This window comes from Ascaphus truei, chromosome 1 (assembly GCF_040206685.1).
Source record: "Ascaphus truei isolate aAscTru1 chromosome 1, aAscTru1.hap1, whole genome shotgun sequence".
Classification (NCBI taxonomy): Eukaryota; Metazoa; Chordata; class Amphibia; order Anura; family Ascaphidae; genus Ascaphus; species Ascaphus truei.
Window position 1 is genome coordinate 89,944,205 of NC_134483.1, and position 21,019 is coordinate 89,965,223.

The 21,019-nt window shown below is 51.8% G+C and overlaps 1 protein-coding gene across 2 annotated transcripts in view; it reads left to right on the plus strand.

Annotated features, from left to right (window-relative positions):
- The first annotated feature begins 14,514 nt into the window (after positions 1-14,514).
- ANKRD31 (ankyrin repeat domain 31) overlaps positions 14,515-21,019 on the plus strand; it is a 150,691-nt gene continuing 144,186 nt past the window's right edge. For both annotated transcript variants that reach the window (XM_075591519.1, XM_075591508.1), the window contains exons 1-2: positions 14,515-14,694; positions 17,996-18,066. In XM_075591519.1, the coding sequence (XP_075447634.1) occupies positions 14,522-14,694; positions 17,996-18,066 (244 nt within the window). In that variant the 5' untranslated portion in view covers positions 14,515-14,521. The remainder of the gene's footprint in view (positions 14,695-17,995; positions 18,067-21,019) is intronic.

The window sequence follows — 21,019 nt, forward strand, 5'->3', positions numbered from 1 at the left end:
GAATACATAAAAAATTGTCTTTCAAAGTTGTTTTTAAAAAAAAAAGAAAATGCTACAAGTATTTTCTCACAGTACAGAACTGATTTATTAAAAAAAACACACATGCAGGATATTGACTGAACTGCAGCTTTAATGGGGTTTTTTGTTTGCCTTCCTCTGGATAAATAAGTATAGATATAGGATAAAGTATCTGTTGTCTAAATTTAGCATAGGTTGAACTTGATGGACGGAAGTCTTTTTTCGACCTCATCTACTATGTAACTATGTAACCTATTATAGTGGAATCCAACCCATCCGAGGAGTGGATAAATGTGCTAGCTATATATAGTGTGCCGCTCGTGTGCTGCATGCTATCAGGGCGGTGCCAGACTACCATAGTGGAGAATTTAAAGGCAGCTTGCTCTGGTTTATGAGTGCAACTTGTGGTACATGTCTAGTATATGATTTCTTCACGCGGCACACTACATATAGCTAGAACATTTATCAACTCCTCAGATGGGTAGGATTCCACTGTAATATGTCTTGGACAGTGATCTGTCTCAAATGCCGTCCCCTGGCTTAGATAGTTTCTCTTCCTCTTATTCCCTAATTTTTCTCCTCTTGTGAAAATCAGCTCCCGATGGATGTTTCATAGTCCTGTTTGATGGTTGAAATTCTTTGGGGGGCATATTCCAAAGCTTCGAGTTCACCGTTCGATATGATCTGACCCAGAAAACCGAGTGTATTCTGGTGTCTTTGATGAGCCGTTAAGCAGGGCCACAGACAGCTTTATCACCCCCCTTGGGCAGACAGTGTGCAAAAAAAACAACCCCATCTCATCCTTTCCCTCCCACACCTCCAACTCCCTCTCCCACACTCCCACATATCTCTCTCTCTTCCACACTTCCACATATCTATCTCTATCTCTCTCTCTCTACCACACTCCCACATATCTCTATCTCTCTCACATATCTCTCTCTCTTCCACACTCAATAACCCCCCTCCCACAATACACATAATAATCCCCCTCCACCAATATACAACCCCCCTCTCCCAATACACAACAGCCCTCCCCAATACACATAATAATCCCCCTCCCCAATATATAATAACCCCCCTCCCCCAAAACACTTAACTCCTGCAAAACACATGGTAACCAAACTACTGCAAAGCACCAAATATCCAGAGATGAAAAACTTATTTTCAGCTTCAAGATCACACTTCTGCTTAACCCCCTGAGTGCCAGAGGGGGCATGGCAAGCATTGCTGACACACAAGGGGTTAAAGCAGCAATATGGGTTAACTTTTCTTTGAAGACATTATATGTATTTATTATTACAGGATTGAAGCAGGGGATCCCTGAACTGAACTGCTGAACTGTATTCATTTTAGCTCTGGGGACCCACTGCTTCCAGAGATACTTACTTCCATAGTGGTGCTGGTATCTGCAGACAGAGAAACTGTGCGCCTAACATAATGGCATTGTTTACATGTCCCGCATAACACAGGCCAATAGGAAGCTATGACATCACCCGGTGTGGCTTCCTATTGACCCGCGTGACCTGGACATTTAAACTCCACAGATACCGGCACCCCATACGGAGGTACGTATCTCTGGAAGCAAGGGGTCCCTGGAGCTGAAATTAACGGGGATCAGCTACGGCCTCCCCCTGCTTTTAACCTTCAATAAAAAATATATTTTTTTTGTTTAAAGTTAACCCGTATTGCTGCTTTAATATGATCAGCAAAATGGATTAATCAAAACAAACCCAGATACATGGATTGAACATGATTACATTATTACAAAGAGGTAGGACAGTTGTCCCGCCTTTTCTTTGGTTGAGCAAGTAAGGGAAGTACGTTTACCTACATATAGATACCCTTTCAATTTTACAGCATGAATATTGCTCAAATCTTTAAAAAGCAGCAGTGCCTCATTATCAAATAAATGTTAATGTTTAAATCAAACACAGTAGGCATACCACTATTATTTTTATTCCCCTTAGACCACTGACTATAATTGAGTTTCACTGATTGTAGTTAATACTGTTGCATTAAAGTGCCAGATTTTGGTCCTGAGGCCCCAAATATCACTGCTTGGATTCCTATAGGTGGATATCTGTGTTGCTAAGCAGACACTGCTCAGAGTGAAAGAGAAGGCCTGTCATGAGAAAGGGAGGGGAGCATCATCTCATCACTTGTCATATTGTCAGCAAATGTCTGTATAATAAAGATTTTATTGCATAATTTAAAAAAAAAGTTAGTTCAGAGAAGGACTTACTTAGAACTGTTCCCAGAGCCTCACAGTGCCCAGGGCAGACACTTGTGCAGTGTGCAGTGTGCACCACACGTCTCATCTTCTAGGGATTCCAGCAAGTGAGGTTTGGGACAAACAAAGCATGACATTTACTGGGAAAGTTATCACCTGAGTGTAAGACTGTATTCACCCCTGGGTTAGTCAATGAAAAAAACAGGTACAGGCGCAGGGGAAAGGAGACAGGCACAGGGGGGAAGGAGACAGGTACAGGGGGAAAAGGAGACAGCACAGGGGGGAAGGAGACAGGCACAGGGGGAAAGGAGACAGCACAGGGGGGAAGGAGACAGGCGCAGGGGGGAAAGGAGACAGGCGCAGGGGGGAAAGGAGACAGGCGCAGGGGGGAAGGAGACAGGCGCAGGGGGGAAGGAGACAGGCGCAGGGGGAAAGGAGACAGGCGCAGGGGGGAAGGAGACAGGTACAGGGGGAAAAGGAGACAGCACAGGGGGGAAGGAGACAGGCACAGGGGGAAAGGAGACAGCAAAGGGGGGAAGGAGACAGGCACAGGGGGAAAGGAGACAGCACAGGGGGGAAGGAGACAGGCGCAGGGGGGAAAGGAGACAGGCGCAGGGGGGAAAGGAGACAGGCGCAGGGGGGAAGGAGACAGGCGCAGGGGGGAAGGAGACAGGCGCAGGGGGAAAGGAGACAGGCGCAGGGGGGAAGGAGACAGGCGCAGGGGGGAAGGAGACAGGCGCAGCGGGGAAAGGAGACAGGCGCAGGGGGAAAAAAGACAGGCGCAGGGGGGAAAGGAGACAGGCGCAGGGGGGAAAGGAGACAGGCACAGGGGGGAAAGGAGACAGGCACAGGGGGAAGGAGACAGGCACAGGGGAGAAAGGAGACAGGCGCAGGGGGGAAAGGAGACAGGCGCAGGGGGGAAAGGAGACAGGCGCAGGGGGGAAAGGAGACAGGCGCAGGGGGGAAAGGAGACAGGCACAGGGGGGAAAGGAGACAGGCACAGGGGAGAAAGGAGACAGGCGCAGGGGGGAAAGGAGACAGGCGCAGGGGGGAAAGGAGACAGGCGCAGGGGGGAAAGGAGACAGGCACAGGGGGGAAAGGAGACAGGCACAGGGGGGAAGGAGACAGGCACAGGGGGGAAGGAGACAGGCGCAGGGGGGAAAGGAGACAGCGCGGGGAAAAGGAGACAGGCACAGGGGGGAAGGAGACAGGCACAGGGGGGAAGGAGGGGGGAAAGGAGACAGGCACAGGGGGGAAGGAGACAGGCGCAGGGGGGAAAGGAGACAGGCGCAGGGGGGAAAGGAGACAGGCGCAGGGGGGAAAGGAGACAGGCGCAGGGGGGAAAGGAGACAGCGCGGGGAAAAGGAGACAGGCACAGGGGGGAAGGAGGGGGGAAAGGAGACAGGCACATGGGGGAAGGAGACAGGCGCCGGGGGGAAAGGAGACAGGAGCAAGGGGAAAAGGAGACAGGAGCAGGGGGGACAGGAGCAGGGGGAAAAGGAGACAGGCGCAGGGGGAAAGGAGACAGGCGCAGGGGGGAAGGAGACAGGCGCAGGGGGAAAGGAGACAGACGCAGGGGGGAAAGGAGACAGGAGCAAGGGGAAAAGGAGACAGGAGCAGGGGGAAAAGGAGACAGGCGCAGGGGGGAAAGGAGACAGGCGCATGGGGGAATAGAGACAGGCGCAGGGGGAAGGAGACATGCGCAGGGGGGAAAGGAGACAGGCGCAGGGGGGAAAGGAGACAGGCACAGGGGGGAAGGAGACAGGCGCAGGGGGGAAGGCGACAGGCGCAGGGGGGGAAGGAGACAGGCGCAGGGGGGGAAGGAGACAGGCGCAGGGGGGAAAGGAGACAGCACAGGGGGGAAAGGAGACAGGCGCAGGGGGGAAGGAGACAGGCACAGGGGGGAAGGAGACAGGCGCAGGGGGAAAAGGAGACAGCACAGGGGGAAAAGGAGACAGCACAGGGGGAAAAGGAGACAGCACAGGGGGAAAGGAGATAGGCGCAGGGGGTAAAGGAGACAGGCGCAGGGGGGAAAGGAGACAGGCGCAGGGGGAAAGGAGACAGGCGCAGGGGGGAAGGAGACAGGCGCAGGGGGTAAAGGAGACAGGCACAGGGGGGAAAGGAGACAGCACAGGGGGGAAGGAGACAGCACGGGGGGAAGGAGACAGCACAGGGGGGAAGGAGACAGCACAGGGGGGAAGGAGACAGCACAGGGGGGAAGGAGACAGGCGCAGGTGGGAAGGAGACAGGCGCAGGGGGGAAGGAGACAGGCGCAGGGGGAAAAGGAGACAGCACAGGGGGAAAAGGAGACAGCACAGGGGGGAAGGAGACAGGCACAGGGGGGAAAGGAGGCAGGGGGAAGGAGACAGGCGCAGGGGGGAAAGGAGACAGGCGCAGGGGGGATGGAGACAGGCGCAGGGGGGAAAGGAGACAGGCGCAGGGGGGAAAGGAGACAGGCGCAGGGGGGAAAGGAGACACGCGCAGGGGGGAAAGGAGACAGGCGCAGGGGGGAAAGGAGACACGCGCAGGGGGGAAAGGAGACAGGCGCAGGGGGGAAAGGAGACAGGCGCAGGTGGAAAGGAGACACGCGCAGGGGGGAAAGGAGACAGGCGCAGGGGGGAAAGGAGACAGGCGCAGGGGTGAAAGGAGACAGGCGCAGGGGAGAAAGGAGACAGGCGCAGGGGGGAAAGGAGACAGGCGCAGGGGGGAAAGGAGACAGGCGCAGGGGGGAAAGGAGACAGGCGCAGGGGGGAAAGGAGACAGGCGCAGGGGGGATAGGAGACAGGCGCAGGGGGAAAAGGAGACAGCACAGGGGGGAAGGAGACAGGCACAGGGGGGAAAGGAGGCAGGGGGGAAGGAGACAGGCACAGGGGGGGAAAGGAGACAGGCGCAGGGGGGAAAGGAGACAGCACAGGGAGGAAGGAGACAGGCACAGGGGGGAAAGGAGACAGGCACAGGGGGGAAAGGAGACAGGTGCAGGGTGGAAAGGAGACAGGCACAGGGGGGAAAGGAGACAGGCACAGGGGTGAAAGGAGACAGGTGCAGGGTGGAAAGGAGACAGCAAAGGGGGGGAAGGAGACAGGCGCAGGGGGAAAAGGAGACAGGCTCAGTGGGAAAAGGAGACAGGCTCAGTGGGAAAAGGAGACAGCACAGGGGGGAAGGAGACAGGCGTAGGAGGGAAGGAGACAGGCGCAGGGGGGAAAGGAGAGAAGTCAGTGGTGCTTTCTGTCCGTGTGTTGGTGGCTCTAGGTTAGAGCAGAGATTTTCCTTGGGCGGGCGCGGTGGTCACAGTGGTTCTGTGCTCTCCTCCAAAGCATTTAAATTAAATGATGGGGGACCGTGCGAGGCCTCTTTAACTTTATCCTACTTTGATTCAGCCGGCTTGCAGGTGTCTTCGGCGATGCGTCGCCATGGTAACCCGGCGTCAAATGACGAGTGGGGGGAGGGGGGTGCGAGCAGGGGAGGAGACCAGGCAGGGGGCGAAACCTAGGGGATAGGTTGGAATCTTCCCAGAGAAAGCCCTGGTCCTTCTTTCAGTGTGACGTTGCCTTGTCTGTTGGCCATTCACAGCACAGGTGAGTGGGCTTTCGGCTTTTGCAGGGGATCTGGGTTTGGCGCCAAACCCCTGCACATCTCCGTCCACATTTCTCTCACAGTCTCTTTGCACGATTCACGTGCGCGCTCCAGAATTGGCGGGAGTCGCCATTTTAGCTCGGCTGCTAACTACTGGGCCGTGGATGGCGCTGCTGTCGCCATTTTGGACTCTTTCTTGCTCCGCGTAGCACATGTAGTGACGGCCGCCATCTTTGATGAGCCCACCAAATGTATATCACTGCTATTCTCAGTGTCTAGTGCAAAACTCGTTCCTAGACACTGACTGTACTCACTGACACTCTCTGATGCTCTCTGCATGCTTTCTCTCTGTGCTTTACCCACTAGTATGATGGGGCATACCCCAGGCTAGGCAGAACTCCTTCTCTGTGCACCGCACTCGCTGACGGTTCCTACAAGTACTCTGTGGTGTGTTTTATGTGGGTGCTGGCTAGTGTACCGGGCATCTCCCTAAGTATGGGCGTCTCCTACTTTTGGCCACTCATAGTGCGGGCCCTTGGCCATGGTCCCTGGACTAGTTAACAGGCTAACCCCCCCAGCTGCCTCACACTACCTGCCTCAAGGGACTAGGACAGCTATAGCCATGCACCCATCTACATCACCCTCTTAGGGCACCCAGGGCGTACTGTGCGGGAATCCACGCTCCCCTGACTACCCCTGGTATTACATGCCCTACTCTCTCCAGTACTTGCAAGGAAGGTGCACTTCACTCTTCCCACTCTGCCTTGCTGAAAGCCTGTCCTGTTCTGGATCTCAGCAGCTCGCCTCCAAATGTAGCCCATGTTCCCCCCCCCCCACAGGCACAGATCGTGCCTCTATGGTGTATTGAGGGCTGGCTACATGTGTATGGTGGTGCATACCTGCTTGGAACAGGAGGGCCTGAGTCTCCCGCGTTGGTGTGGGGGATAACAGGGCCAGGCTTCTGGGGTATATGCCTCCATTCGTTAGTGGTTGTGGTGCAGTGCCTCCATTCTCTGGCGAGACCTAGGGGATAGGTTGGAATCTTCCCAGAGAAAGCCCTGGTCCCAGGGCGAGAGATTCCAATCTCACACAGTCTTATATAAAACAGCAGCAAGTCTTTATTGTCCTTTAGCAATGATACAACGCACTTATGCACAGCGGCACACAGCAGTTCATATATCGGCAGTGTACTCCAATTGTATACAGGGATCTTCCCTCCTCTCCTCCAAGTTGTACCCTAGCAGGATGGGCTGTAGGGGGGCATCAATACCCCTTGCACCCACCCCAAGAGTATATCCTCTGGGTGAGGCTGGATGTTCTTCCCCTCACCCCCTGAGCAGGGTGAGGGGCATTGGTCCACCTCTATAGTTCTGTCCGCTCTACTCAGAGGGGCTCTGAGTATCTCTTCCAAGCACCGTTCTCACTCTAAGCATGGCTTCTCCGGTCAGACATTCCGCTCGGCTAGGTCTTACTCCAATTCAGACCAGCACTTCACTCCTCAGCTCCCAGGACATCTCTCTCTCTGCTCCAACCGAACTCTCAGACTGACTTCTTCTGTCACCATACAGAACTGACACTCTGCTCTCCAGATTCTAACACACCAGCCAGACACTCCAACTCCACAGACTGAACCAGACACACACACAGGACAACCCACTAAATAGATACAGCCCTACCCCTTATGATGTCAGCAGGACCTCCCCTCTGTCTCAGGCCTGCCACAGAGTCAGGGACCTACCTCTATCACTCATGGCAGGGCTTGGTGAGGGGGGGGGGAAACCCATGATTACTACTGGCGCCTGCCCTTACCAGGGCTTACTCCAGTAGGAGAAGGATAAGTAGCCCGCTATTTCTTACAGGGGCTACACTCTCCCTCTGGTGGAACCCAATGGTCCCCACTTGGACCTACTTTTAGCAGCACCATCCTGCGGAGAACAAACCTGGGAAACACAAAACGCTTAACTCCCAGTCCCGCAATGTCCAGTTCCATGTCCAGCAAGCGGGTAATCCCACGACCAGTGGGGAGTTTCTTGCTGGCCCTCTCTACTGAGCCCCGCGAACCTCTGGAAGGACCTTGGCTACGCAGGGTGGCCATGGCAGCGGCCATTGCTGCTCTCCTCGGGGAGAACAACGGTCCCGGGCCTCTCTTCCAGTCGGACCCGGAAGTGATGTCATCATGGCCGCCCGTGGAATCCCCATCCGCTCCGTGGTCACGCACCGGAAGTGCATTGGGAACCGGAAGGAGCGGTGGTGGATCATCGGGTCCGCGGACGGGTAAGTAGGGCGCACATCTCTCCTTCTCGTCCTCTGCAGGTTCCGTCTTCGCCTGGCGGGAGTAAGGGGGTGGTGGAGTCTCCTTACGTCTCCGCTGCAGGCTGATGTACTTGGGTCCCTCTGGATCCGCCTCCGACGCCGTCTCCGCTGCACTGGGAGTCACCACGGCCGTGGGACTTCTACGGGCCTCAGGCCACACCAGCGCTCGCCGTCGGGAGGTGTCCGGACTCGTCTGCTCCCTCTCTCCGGTAGGTGGACTGCCATCTTTGTTACAGCTGGGGTGGTTCGCCGGTAGGCGCATCGCCACCGGTGAGACGCCATCTTCTTCCTCCGAAGATCTCCGCTCGGCTCTGTAGTTGGCTGAGCCTTGGTTCCCACCTCGGCTGGGGTGCAGGGAACTAGGGCAGCCTCGTCGGTCGTCTCCGCCACCTCCGTTAGTGTTCTCGGAGAGGCACCCCGAGGGGTCTTGATCATTGGCCATGACCGGAAGGAGCGGTGGTGGATCATCGGGTCCGCGGACCGGTAAGTAGGCCGCACGCCTCTCCTTCTCGTCCTCTGCAGGTTCCGTCTTCGCCTGGCGGGAGTAAGGGGGTGGTGGAGTCTCCTTACGTCTCCGCTGCAGGCTGATGTACTCGAGTCCATCTGGATCCGCCTCCGACGCCGTCTCCGCCGCACTGGGAGTCACCACGGCCGTGAGACTTCTACGGGCCTCAGGCCACACCAGCGCTCGCCGTCGGGAGGTGTCCGGACTCGTCTGCTCCCTCTCTCCGGTAGGTGGACTGCCATCTTTGTTACAGCTGGGGTGATTCGCCGGTAGGCGCATCGCCACCGGTGAGACGCCATCTTCTTCCTCCGAAGACGACTTGGCCGGATCCTCCGCTAGGGAGTCACCTGGGTCTTTTGCGGCACCACCAGTGGGTAGTGGTACGAAACGGGCCCGCTCCGGTACCTCCACTGCGGTCGCGCTCTTCTCCGCCGGATCTCCGCTTGGCTCTGTAGTTGGCTGGGCCTTGGTTCCCACCTCGGCAGGGGTGCAGGGAACTAGGGCAGCCTCGTCTGTCGTCTCCGCCACCTCCGTTAGTGTTCCCAGAGAGGCACCCCGAGGGGTCTTGATCATTGGCCATGGCTCGGTAGGCCACAGGTAGAACGTGCCACATTGAGGGCATCGTGCTTTGGTGCTTGCTACCGTCCCGGGTGTCCTGCAGTGGACGCACAGGCACCGGAGGTACTCTCGGCCCTCGATCACCACAAGGAAGCCTCCTGGGAGTTGGAAGATTGCGGTACTCAGTTCAGACATTATTAGCTCAGGGGTGGAACAGTTCAATGTTTCAGCTCCTTGCTCCTCGAATGCCAGGCAGAAGTGAAGTTCCTCGCTCTCACTTCCTGTCCCTTCCTTCGCTGGGGAGGACGCTCCTTATTGGCTCGCCTTGTGCCCCCTCCCTCTGGTGGAAACAAGAGGAGGGGCACTCCTTCTTTCAGTGTGACGTGGCCTTGTCTGTTGGCCATTCACAGCACAGGTTGGTGGGCTTTCGGCTTTCGCGCCGGTCCGCTCCTTTTGCAGGGGATCTGGGTTTGGCGCCAAACCCCAGCACATCTCCGTCCACATTTCTCTCACAGTCTCTTTGCACGATTCACGTGCGCGCTCCAGAATTGGCGGGAGTCGCCATTTTAGCTCGGCTGCTAACTACTGGGCCGTGGATGGCGCTGCTGTCGCCATTTTGGACTCTTTCTTGCTCCGCGTAGCACATGTAGTGACGGCCGCCATCTTTGATGAGCCCACCAAATGTATATCACTGCTATTCTCAGTGTCTAGTGCAAAACTCGTTCCTAGACACTGACTGTACTCACTGACACTCTCTGATGCTCTCTGCATGCTTTCTCTCTGTGCTTTACCCACTAGTATGATGGGGCATACCCCAGGCTAGGCAGAACTCCTTCTCTGTGCACCGCACTCGCTGACGGTTCCTACAAGTACTCTGTGGTGTGTTTTATGTGGGTGATGGCTAGTGTACCGGGCATCTCCCTAAGTATGGGCGTCTCCTACTTTTGGCCACTCATAGTGCGGGCCCTTGGCCATGGTCCCTGGACTAGTTAACAGGCTAACCCCCCCAGCTGCCTCACACTACCTGCCTCAAGGGACTAGGACAGCAATAGCCATGCACCCATCTACATCACCCTCTTAGGGCACCCAGGGCGTACTGTGCGGGAATCCACGCTCCCCTGACTACCCCTGGTATTACATGCCCTACTCTCTCCAGTACTTGCAAGGAAGGTGCACTTCACTCTTCCCACTCTGCCTTGCTGAAAGCCTGTCCTGTTCTGGATCTCAGCAGCTCGCCTCCAAATGTAGCCCATGTTCCCCCCCCCCCCCCAGGCACAGATCGTGCCTCTATGGTGTATTGAGGGCTGGCTACATGTGTATGGTGGTACATACCTGCTTGGAACAGGAGGGCCTGAGTCTCCCGTGTTGGTGTGGGGGATAACAGGGCCAGGCTTCTGGGGTATATGCCTCCATTCGTTAGTGGTTGTGGTGCAGCGCCTCCATTCTCTGGCGAGACCTAGGGGATAGGTTGGAATCTTCCCAGAGAAAGCCCTGGTCCCAGGGCGAGAGATTTCAATCTCACACAGTCTTATATAAAACAGCAGCAAGTCTTTATTGTCCTTTAGCAATGATACAACGCACTTATGCACAGCGGCACACAGCAGTTCATATATCGGCAGTGTACTCCAATTGTATACAGGGGTCTTCCCTCCTCTCCTCTCCTCTCCTCCAAGTTGTACCCTAGCAGGATGGGCTGTAGGGGGGCATCAATACCCCTTGCACCCACCCCAAGAGTATATCCTCTGGGTGAGGCTGGATGTTCTTCCCCTCACCCCCTGAGCAGGGTGAGGGGCATTGGTCCACCTCTATAGTTCTGTCCGCTCTACTCAGAGGGGCTCTGAGTATCTCTTCCAAGCACCGTTCTCACTCTAAGCATGGCTTCTCCGGTCAGACATTCCACTCGGCTAGGTCTTACTCCAATTCAGACCAGCACTTCACTCCTCAGCTCCCAGGACATCTCTCTCTCTGCTCCAACCGAACTCTCAGACTGACTTCTTCTGTCACCATACAGAGATGACACTCTGCTCTCCAGATTCTGACACACCAGCCAGACACTCCAACTCCACAGACTGAACCAGACACACACACAGGACAGCCCACTAAATAGATACAGCCCTACCCCTTATGATGTCAGCAGGACCTCCCCTCTGTCTCAGGCCTGCCACAGAGTCAGGGACCTACCTTTATCACTCAAGGCAGGGCTTGGTGAGGGGGGGGGAAACCTATGATTACTACTGGCGCCTGCCCTTACCAGGGCTTACTCCAGTAGGAGAAGGATAAGTAGCCCGCTATTTCTTACAGGGGCTACATTAATATTATGTATTTTTATCACTTATTGTAGGTTGGCTAGTCTTATATTGCCTATGTCTATAGTGGTCACTATAAACATCGGCAAAATACGCCTAAAGGCAGCCTGGGGTAGGTGGTAAAATTGGTGATAGTCCGATATTGCCAGGTACAGGAGTTTAGTGAATAAGTAATTACTGTACTGTAGCTAGTACTGTATTTACTTAGTTGCATGCTTATTTACATTTTTACCGTTTAATTTAATTAATAAATATCACACTTTGACAAACCATTCTATTCCTTTTATCCAATTATCCATTGATGAATTTGACAATCAAAATAATGTTGTTTTCTTAAAATTTCGTGCAATTTAGTACATCTAGCACATACAGTAGGGGGCAAAAAAATAGACTGAGCCAAGAGATGCAAAGACTGAAATCTTTTGTGTGGGAGTGTAGGACACAATGCACATAATCTTATGTACAGTAACTCTGTTTCCCCCAGCCAATCTCATCTCTGGCCTATCTCGGGGAATATTGCTCTGGTTACATGGTTGAGTGTGGTGCAAATCTGCTGGTAACAGGGGGCCATGAGTCTCCCGCATGGTGTTATAGGGGAATGACAGGACAGGCTTCTGGGGTCTTGCCCAAATTGTACTCACAGGTGCAGCGCCTCCATCTTTTGCAGCCCCCAGGTGTATGGGGAGAAGTCTCTGCAGAAGAATCTCTCTTCTTCCCAATAGACTTCACTCTCAGGACAGAAGTATGGTAAAACACAGTGTTCTTTATTGGGTCTCTCTGTATTCAGCAGCAAGGTATCAGCTTGTAGGGCAGGCCTGCACAACTCGTAAAGCGAGAAGGGCCGAATTGCTCCAAGGAAAAAAAATTTGGGCCGCACGGGTAAAATCATCATCATCATCATCATCATCATCATCATCATCTCTCCTCCAGTACCTCTCACCATCATCATCATCCTCATATCTCCACATCAAACACACAATACCCTCCTGCACACCACACACATCCCACCCCCCCTGCACCTCACATCCTTCTCCCCCCGTGCACCTCACATCATTCTCCCCCCGTGCACCTCACATCATTCTCCCCCCCTGCACCTCACATCATTCTCCCCCCCTGCACCTCACATCACTCTCCCTCCTGCACCTCACATCACTCTCCCCCTCTGCACCTCACATCACTCTCCCCCCCTGCACCTCACATCACTCTCCCCCCCTGCACCTCACATCATTCTCCCCCTTACACCTCCAATCACCCCCTCGCACCTCCAATCACCCCCCCCCGTACCTCCAATCACCCCCCTGCACCTCCAACCACCCTCCCCTGCACCTCCAATGACCCCCCTTCACCTCCAATGACCCCCCCTGCACCTCCAATCACCCCCTGCACCTCCAATCACCCCCCTGCACCTACAATCACCACCCCCTACAACTCCAATGACCCCCCTGCACCTCACATCACCCCTCCTGCACCTCACCTCCTCTGCACCTCACCCCCCTGCACTTCCAATAACCCCCCCCTGCACCTCCAATCACCCCACCTGCAACTCCAATGACCCCCCTGCACCTCACCCCCCTGCACCTCACCTCAATGCACCTCACCCCCCTGCACCTCACCTCACCTCAATGCACCTGACCTCACCCCCCTGCACCGTCCCACGTTGCGAGCGGGGGAAGGGGGAGGGAGCAGGGAGGGGGTGCGGGCCCTGTGCATGCGCGCCGGGGCCGCGGGGAATCGCCGCCATTTAAAAAAATTTGTTTTTAAAATTAATTAATTTATTTATCTCATCGTGGGCTGCACAGAGAGGCCAGGCGGGCCGCATGCGGGCCGTATGTTGTGCAGGCCTGTTGTAGGGTGTCCACCCTCAGGATGTCCCTGGACTTCACTCCCGGCCAAAGGGCACCCAGCTCTTCCCTTACTCCCTAATAGAGTAAGAGGAATAGTCTTCCACCGCTCCCCAAAGGGAGGGCACACAGTGTACAGAGCCCTGCACACTGCTCTCGGATAGACCAGCCTCTCTCACTGCCTAAATACAGGAAGTGCAGTTCATTAAATCAGTTCCAGTAAGAATCAGCCCCCTGTCCCTGATTGGACAGCAGGCCTGATTGCACTACCTTCTCTGACTCCCTGAGGTGCAAGTGTGTGGGGAAAACCCATGATTACTCCTGGCAAAACTGCTCTTACCAGGGATTGCTGCCAGGAGGAGGACAGAATAATAGCCTATCAGGGCTATACTTATAATGAAAAATATTACATAAAGATCATAAAAACACTCGTAAGCAACATGTCCTGCTGAATTTATCGAAGTGAATATATCTGTGTGTAAAATGGACCTTTCTCTAATCCATGCCCTGCCAGAGGTGCCTTCAAAGCATAACACACCAATGGTTTGCAGGCACCCTTAGCAGCAAAAGGGTTCAAATGTATAGGCCCAGATTCACAAAAGGGTGCTAATCTTTAGCACGCCTTTACGCCATTCACTTGAATGAAAGTGTCACAAGAGTGAAAAAATTACATAAAAATAGATCAAAAAGAGAACATCTATGTATTAATCTGACGTTCTGTAGGTCCATTTAAAATCACACTAGTCCCAAAATTGGTAAGTGGATCCAAGAGTTGTTATGGAGGTTAGCAGAAGTGATTAGTGGGTTAATCCAATCCTATGGAGTCAGGGCGACTTCTTGGCATAGACCAAATCCAGCGGTTAAACTTTGTTATTTTCACAATGAGTCTCTGCCCTGTAGATCTTACAATGTAATTTTAGTGCCTGAGACACATGGAGATGAAGTGACTTGTCACAAGAAAAGCTAACACTAGGTTTCAAACTTGGATCACCAAGTTTAAAGGCAGTGACATTACCATTTAGATACTCCTGTAGCCCTCCTGCTTTTATGTTTTATGTTAGCTTAAGAATAGGATGGGGGACTAGTCCTGTTTTGTAGTGCATGGATAGCAGAATGTACAAACCAAAGTTAAATGTATCCTATTTTATGTTTGGTAATGTATTGCAGTTTTAGAGACATGGAGGAGATTTTCCATGCCTTTGGGCAGAGAAAAGATAGAAGCCCAGAGGAAGGAAATTCACTTATTGTGGTGAAAGCCAATGCGCTTTCAGGCTATGATAGCGATGAAACCGTAGTGGACGACTCTATCGTTGGGAGTGATGAAGAGGAAGATGAGTTGCACCTGAAGAGGTAATCCACCATGGAATTATTTTGCATTAAATTTTCGTTGTCAGAAGGTGCATTCATTTATTTAATTTGTTTGCTATTTTCTTGCGCCTCTACATCCTGCTCTTTCATTGAATTGGCTTTAAAAAAATAAACTAGAGCTCAGCCTTCCGCAAAATAGTGAAGGATTTGACCCCACCTTCTCTCTCTTCACCCTCCTTCTCTCCCCCACTTTCTCTCTCCCCACTTTCACTCGGTGTCTTCCCCCACTTCCGTCTCTCTTTCCCTTCTCTCTCTCCACCACATCTCTTTAATTTAAAACCTTATGGTGTCATCAATTCTTCCCGCCTCTCTTCTCCAGCATTCTTGTATTCTCATCACATGTCGACTGACACTCTCTTTCTGTTTTCATCTGCTTTCTGTCTAAACTTTATAGCTATTTGACTGTCTATATATACCACCAGGCTATGTGCATTATGATATCATAGATGAGGTACTGTATATCTCATGGAGGGGCGGACAAAATAATGTTATAATATAGAGAGATAACCAAACACTGTAATTAGCTTCTTTGGAAGGATTTATGAATTATTACAGTAATATTTCTCACTTATTACATTGTATCTGGTAACTATGGTCTTCCCCATTACCTTTTAAAGCTGCAGACCAAACAATATCCTACATGTGTTTTTTTTATTTTTTTTAAATAAATCAGTTCTGTACTATTGGAAAATACTTGTCAATGTTTTTTTTAAACAACGCTGAATTACATTTTGAATGTATTGTAGTGTAACGTGCATTTTTTGTTTCTATAGCAACCATTTACAAAGTCCCATCCCCTTCCTCTTCTGAAACAGGCTCCAGCACACCCCTTTTTGAGCCTTGCCCTCTCTAGCAGTGCACCAATTGTATCCAGTGACTGCCTGGTCACATGATCTTCCCCGCAATTTAGTGAACCCCCAAATCTTCGCCACTCACCACAGGAGAACGGACCAATCGGCAACTATTCTCCCTTATCTTCTATGTAGTTAATTGATGATAATAGTCTATACAGGCGGTCCTCGGTTATCCGACACAATGCGTTACTCAAAATGGCGTTGGATAGCGAAGCGTCGTTAAGCGAAACACATTTTCCCATAGGAGCACTGTTAAAATGGAAGATTCCGTTCCTGAAGGCATGTTTAACACTAAAATACACCAAATATGTTACGCAGGCAATAAGATATGCAGCACACACATAAATGATGATGTAAAGATTCTCGTTATTGAATCCAGAACTGTATAATAAAACTGTATACAATACTGTACAGTACTAAACCTTCACTCAGACTGATCTGGATGATTTCCCTGATCTGCAGCCTTCTGATTGTCCAATTGTTGCAACTTTGCAAAGCATTGTAAGAGCGTCAGATAAGCCATTTTTGGCGTCGTAAAAATGCCCATAGCTACGCATTGCATAGCGTCGGATAAGTCATTCAACGTAAAACGAGGACTGCCTGTATTCATGTACATTGCTATTGTCCATTGATTGTAGTCTGTGAGGCAGCTTTGATAGTAACATTTGACGTATATAACCATGCTGTGTTCCATTATCACTCTGCTATGCTGTATTTTACAGTGTCTGCATGTTGATGGCTAAATATAAGATCTGTCTATGAAAGAGTGCACACTGCATAATGTACAGAAATTCCCAGTGTGCACTATAACATAATATGCAAAGGAGAAATGAATCTCCATGTGGTGCAGTAGAAAAGAAGAAGCAGGCACACTGTCTTAATCAGCAATCCTTGTGAAATCCTACACCTTGAGAAAGGCAGGTCACTGCCGAAACGTTGTATTTCTTGGCAAATTAAACCTATTCTTTGCTGATTAAGACCGTGTGCCTGCTTCTTCTTTTCTACTGGACTATTTTGGGACGTCAGGAGCTCCCCAGAACCAGCGCACCGGCAGCTAAGTACCCCACTGTCACATGTGTGTCTGAGTGCATGCACAACCCTCTATCTCCATGTGGTGTAACAGGAACCTATTAAAGTCCAACATCTTAGATAAACATCATCTGAATCCCTTTTTAGTGATTTGGGATGAAATGCAATCATAAGCTGTATAAATGACCAAATTACAAAGCACTGGAATAGAAGCCAATAGGTGTTCCGCACATGTGAGGTAACCCGTGGAATTAAAGAACAACCAGCTACTCTAGGTCAATTCCGTCTATCTTCCATAGGCAGTGAGCCAGCAACAGGAAAGAATCCACTTGTTCTCACGGACAGCTGTTCAGATTTTCATCCTGGCGTGCATCCCCGTCAACGAAGTCCAAGATAGAGGTAGAAAGAAAAAACAAGGAGCACTGCAACGGAAGAACTGGAGGCAGATCAAAATGTAGAAAAAATAAAAAAGTTTTATTCAGCAAACATTGCCCATGAGAGAGCTAAAAAGGCACTCTGACGCGTTTCCCGCCGTCCTGCCGCGTTTTTCTTTCTACCTCTATCTTGCACTATAACATAATCATAACAAGTCCAATTAATAGATAGTCGCACGTGATTGATTTGGTTCATGACACAGGCCCAAGACACGGACCGAAATGTTCATATGTGAACAAATCAACCTGCTAGTGCCTATTTGTTTGACTTGCCTGCTATCTATATTTACAATTAAAAAAAAAATGATGTAGGACATTTCTGTTGCTAAAACCATTCTGCAATACATTTGTTAAAAAATTCAATAGGGCTGCATGGCCCATATTCACTAAAAGGGGCTGCACTTTAGCAGGTTCTGTCCCCGTTCAAATGAATGGGTGCAAAGACATGCTATAGCTACTGTAAGCACCCTTTCGTGAATGTGTGTATGTATATCTTTATTTATATTGTGCCCACATGTACTCAGCACTTTACAAAAGATACTGTAACATGGACCTCTGTATCAAGACTTTATGGCCCTTATTCTGTAAGGTGTGATAGCGCAGATGACGTGCTATCGCAGGTAAAGCCCCAGTGAAGTCAAGGGGGCTTTCATGCAATAGCACGTCACCTGCGCTTATCACACCTTATAGAATAAGGGCCGTAGGCTGTAGACTTGCACCTTGTTGGCATCAAACATGGGTTTTAACCGGGTCAGTCATCTGGTATTTTTAACACTTGGAAAAGTTTTAAATAATATGGTCACCTTGGGCATAGAATGTATGAATATTGTTTAACTCCTCTCCTGTTGATGCTTCCCATATCCCTCACTGGAATGTACGTGAGAATAATCTGATATTTTGTGTGAATGAGATTACATGTCAGTGCAAAATGCTTTATAACCTATCCCCTCTGTCTTAATTTTGAAGGTTGATATTTTTTAAAGAGGATGCTTCCTTCACATCAACAGACAATTTCCTATTTGAAAACAGACCAGTAGGTAAGAAATGTTCCTAATAATTTTTTGGGGAGGTAAGTGATTTATTTTATGAATCACGTTGGTGTTGCCTGTCTCATGAAACAAATGTAACTGTAGCTGCGCCTACTGGACACAATATAACAGTCCACTTGGGAGTTTGAAACAAAAAAAGTTGCCAATATATCCATGTTATGTCCCGGATAGGATAATTCTGGCCACTCCAATGAAAAATAGAGAATGGATGATGGTCACAGCACATGGAACGAGAAAAACCATAAGAAACCTAGCATAATACTGTATGGTATCAGAAAATCATATCACCTTGTGCATATGTAATAGTATGAATACTAGAAATTGTAAATGCCTCATAGGTAGGCGTACTCACGGAAGAGAGTGGAAAAAGTACATTTATTTATAACAATTTAAAACAAACACATGAAAAGAATACACACTCAGGTGAGGGTCCGATCAGCAAACTGGGCAACAAAAATTGGAATCCTACTTACATGATGTTGGTAGGACATGCGCCATGAGATCAATATCTGTTCGGAAGCAGTTGTCTCTCCTTCAAGGCTGTAACAGCTGAAATACTGGATGTTAGACTGCGTCCCAGACCAGCTGGCGCGTGCAGGTCTCTCGTCCTGCCGACGTCTCACTGACTCGCCGCTTCCTCGTCCGTAGTCTCGCGAGAACAGATGGAGGGGAAGTCGGTTCCGGCACTCCGGGAATCCGCAGACAGTGAGATCCAGAGAGTTGGTAAATTCTCATGCACAGAGTGAGTTGCGTTTGCGTGGGATGATGACCTTTGAACCCTAAGAAGTCTTAGGAACTTAGATTGCAGTAAGTCAGGTCCACATTGGCTGCTTAGGTTTAATTTGAGGAGCGCTTGTGTAATCTCGTCTTTAGATACTGGGACAAATTGAAAATTGTGGGCAGTGTTGGGAGATGGTGGGGCTATAGGGTTACTCCCAGAATGAGGTTCATGTTTATGGTTTAAGTTGCAGTTTGCTAATTAGTTAGTAGCACACCCCACAAAGTAATCATTGAATGCATTTGCAATGTTAGTGGGATTTGTCAGAATAATATCCTCCTTAGTGATATTACTTGGTTGTTGATGGTTAGGAGGCTGGAATATATTGTTGATAACCTTCCAGAAGTTAGCTGGGTTTGATGTATTCTGGCGAAGATTGTCAGAGTAATATTGTGCTTTTGCATGCCTTGTTTGCCTTGTGCACATATTCTGCAGGCATCTGTAGTTACTGCAGAAACATAGTGACAAACCGCTCGCCTATTAATACAGTAGTATAGGACTTGGTGCATAGGGAAACAAATACTTGTGTACACTTGAACAGATGACCACCAGGGGTCACTAAAGCCCTATAAAGTTGCCCTCAGAAAGTCTAAACACCATAAGGCCTCGGTCCCGCTGCGCTCGTTGGCGCTGGCGGCAATGTAGCGAGTTCCCCACCAGCAGGGGAATCCTCGCGAGCCGGTCCCGGTCCCCACTGGCTGCACAGCTGACTACACGCTGTGGCGCGTCAGCCGCTGGAGACACCAGAGAATGGTGTTTCCTAGCGTTGACGCGTGACGTGTGTGGCTGTGAGCCAATGGGGAGGGGAGGCTGCGGGAGGAGGAGAGGCTTCGGGGAGCGGGGAGGAGTGTGGAGTGAAAGCAGGTGAGTGCCTGTCTGTGTGTGTATGTGTGTGCCCGAGTGCCTGTGTGTGTGTGTGTGTGTGTGTGTGTGTGTGTGTGTGTGTGTGTGTGTGTGTGTGTGTGTATGAGTGCGTGAGTGCCTGCCTGTGTGTGCGCGCGTGTGTGTGTATGAGTGCGTGAGTGCCTGCCTGTGTGTGTGTGCGTGTGTGTGTGTATGAATGAGTGCCTGCGTGTGTGTGTTTAAACTTACTTTCCAGCTCCAGCCCGAGTCCGTGGAGGGAGGGGGGGGAGAGTAGCGGGTCCCTCCGCTCAAGCCACGCCCCCCCTCCCTGTCAAACCGCCCACCACCCGCCCACCTCCCGCTCCGGCTCCCGCTCCCTACAGACCGCATATCGCGGTCTGTGTATCTCAGCGCACCGCCTGTCAGCAGTGCGGGTGCGCTGACTCTGGGAGCGGGGCCTTAGCCTAAGTAAGGTACAGCTCAACCCCGTTATAGCGCTGTCCTCGGGGGCCACCCGATCCATCCACGCTATAACCAGGGTCGCGCTAATTTAAAAAAAATGGCCGCTGCGCACCTGATCAAGAGGAGGGGGGAAGAGGTGGAGTAAGACGCCGGCAGCACTACACGATCCCCCAGCAGCCACCGTACTTGCCCCAGCAGCTCCGCACCGATCCCCCCCAGCAGCCATGCATCGATCCCCCCCCAGCAGCCCCGCACCGATCCCCCCCCACCCCCGCACCGATCCCCAGCCCCGCACCAATCCCCCAGCCCCACACCGATCCCCCCCAGCTCCGCACCGATCCCCCCCAGCTCCGCACCGATCCCCGCCAGCAGCTCCGCACCAATCCCCCCCCAGCCCCGCACCGATCCCACCCAGCAGCTCCGCACCGATCCCCCCCCAGAAGCTCCGCACCGATCCCCCCCAGGAGCTCCGCACTGATCCCCCCCCCAGCCACGCACTGATCCCCGCCAGCAGCCCAGCACCGATCCCCCCAGCCCTTCACCGGTCCCCCCCAGCCCCGCACCAATCCCCCCCAGCTCCGCACCGATCCCCTCCAGCAGCTCCGCACCAATCCCCCCCCCCAGCCCCGCACCGATCCACCCAGCAGCCCCATGATGCCCCCAGCAGCCATGACACCAAAGGTAGGGCTGTAGGGGGGGAGCTGTGTGTGTGCTGGTGCTGTGTGGGCAGAGTGCACAGTGCGCAGTGTGCTGGTGCTGAGTGCGCAGTGTGCTGAGTGTAGTGTGTGCTGTGTGCTGACTGTGCTGTGTGTGCAGTGTGTGCAGTGTGCGTGCTGGTGCTTTGTGTGTAGTGTGTGT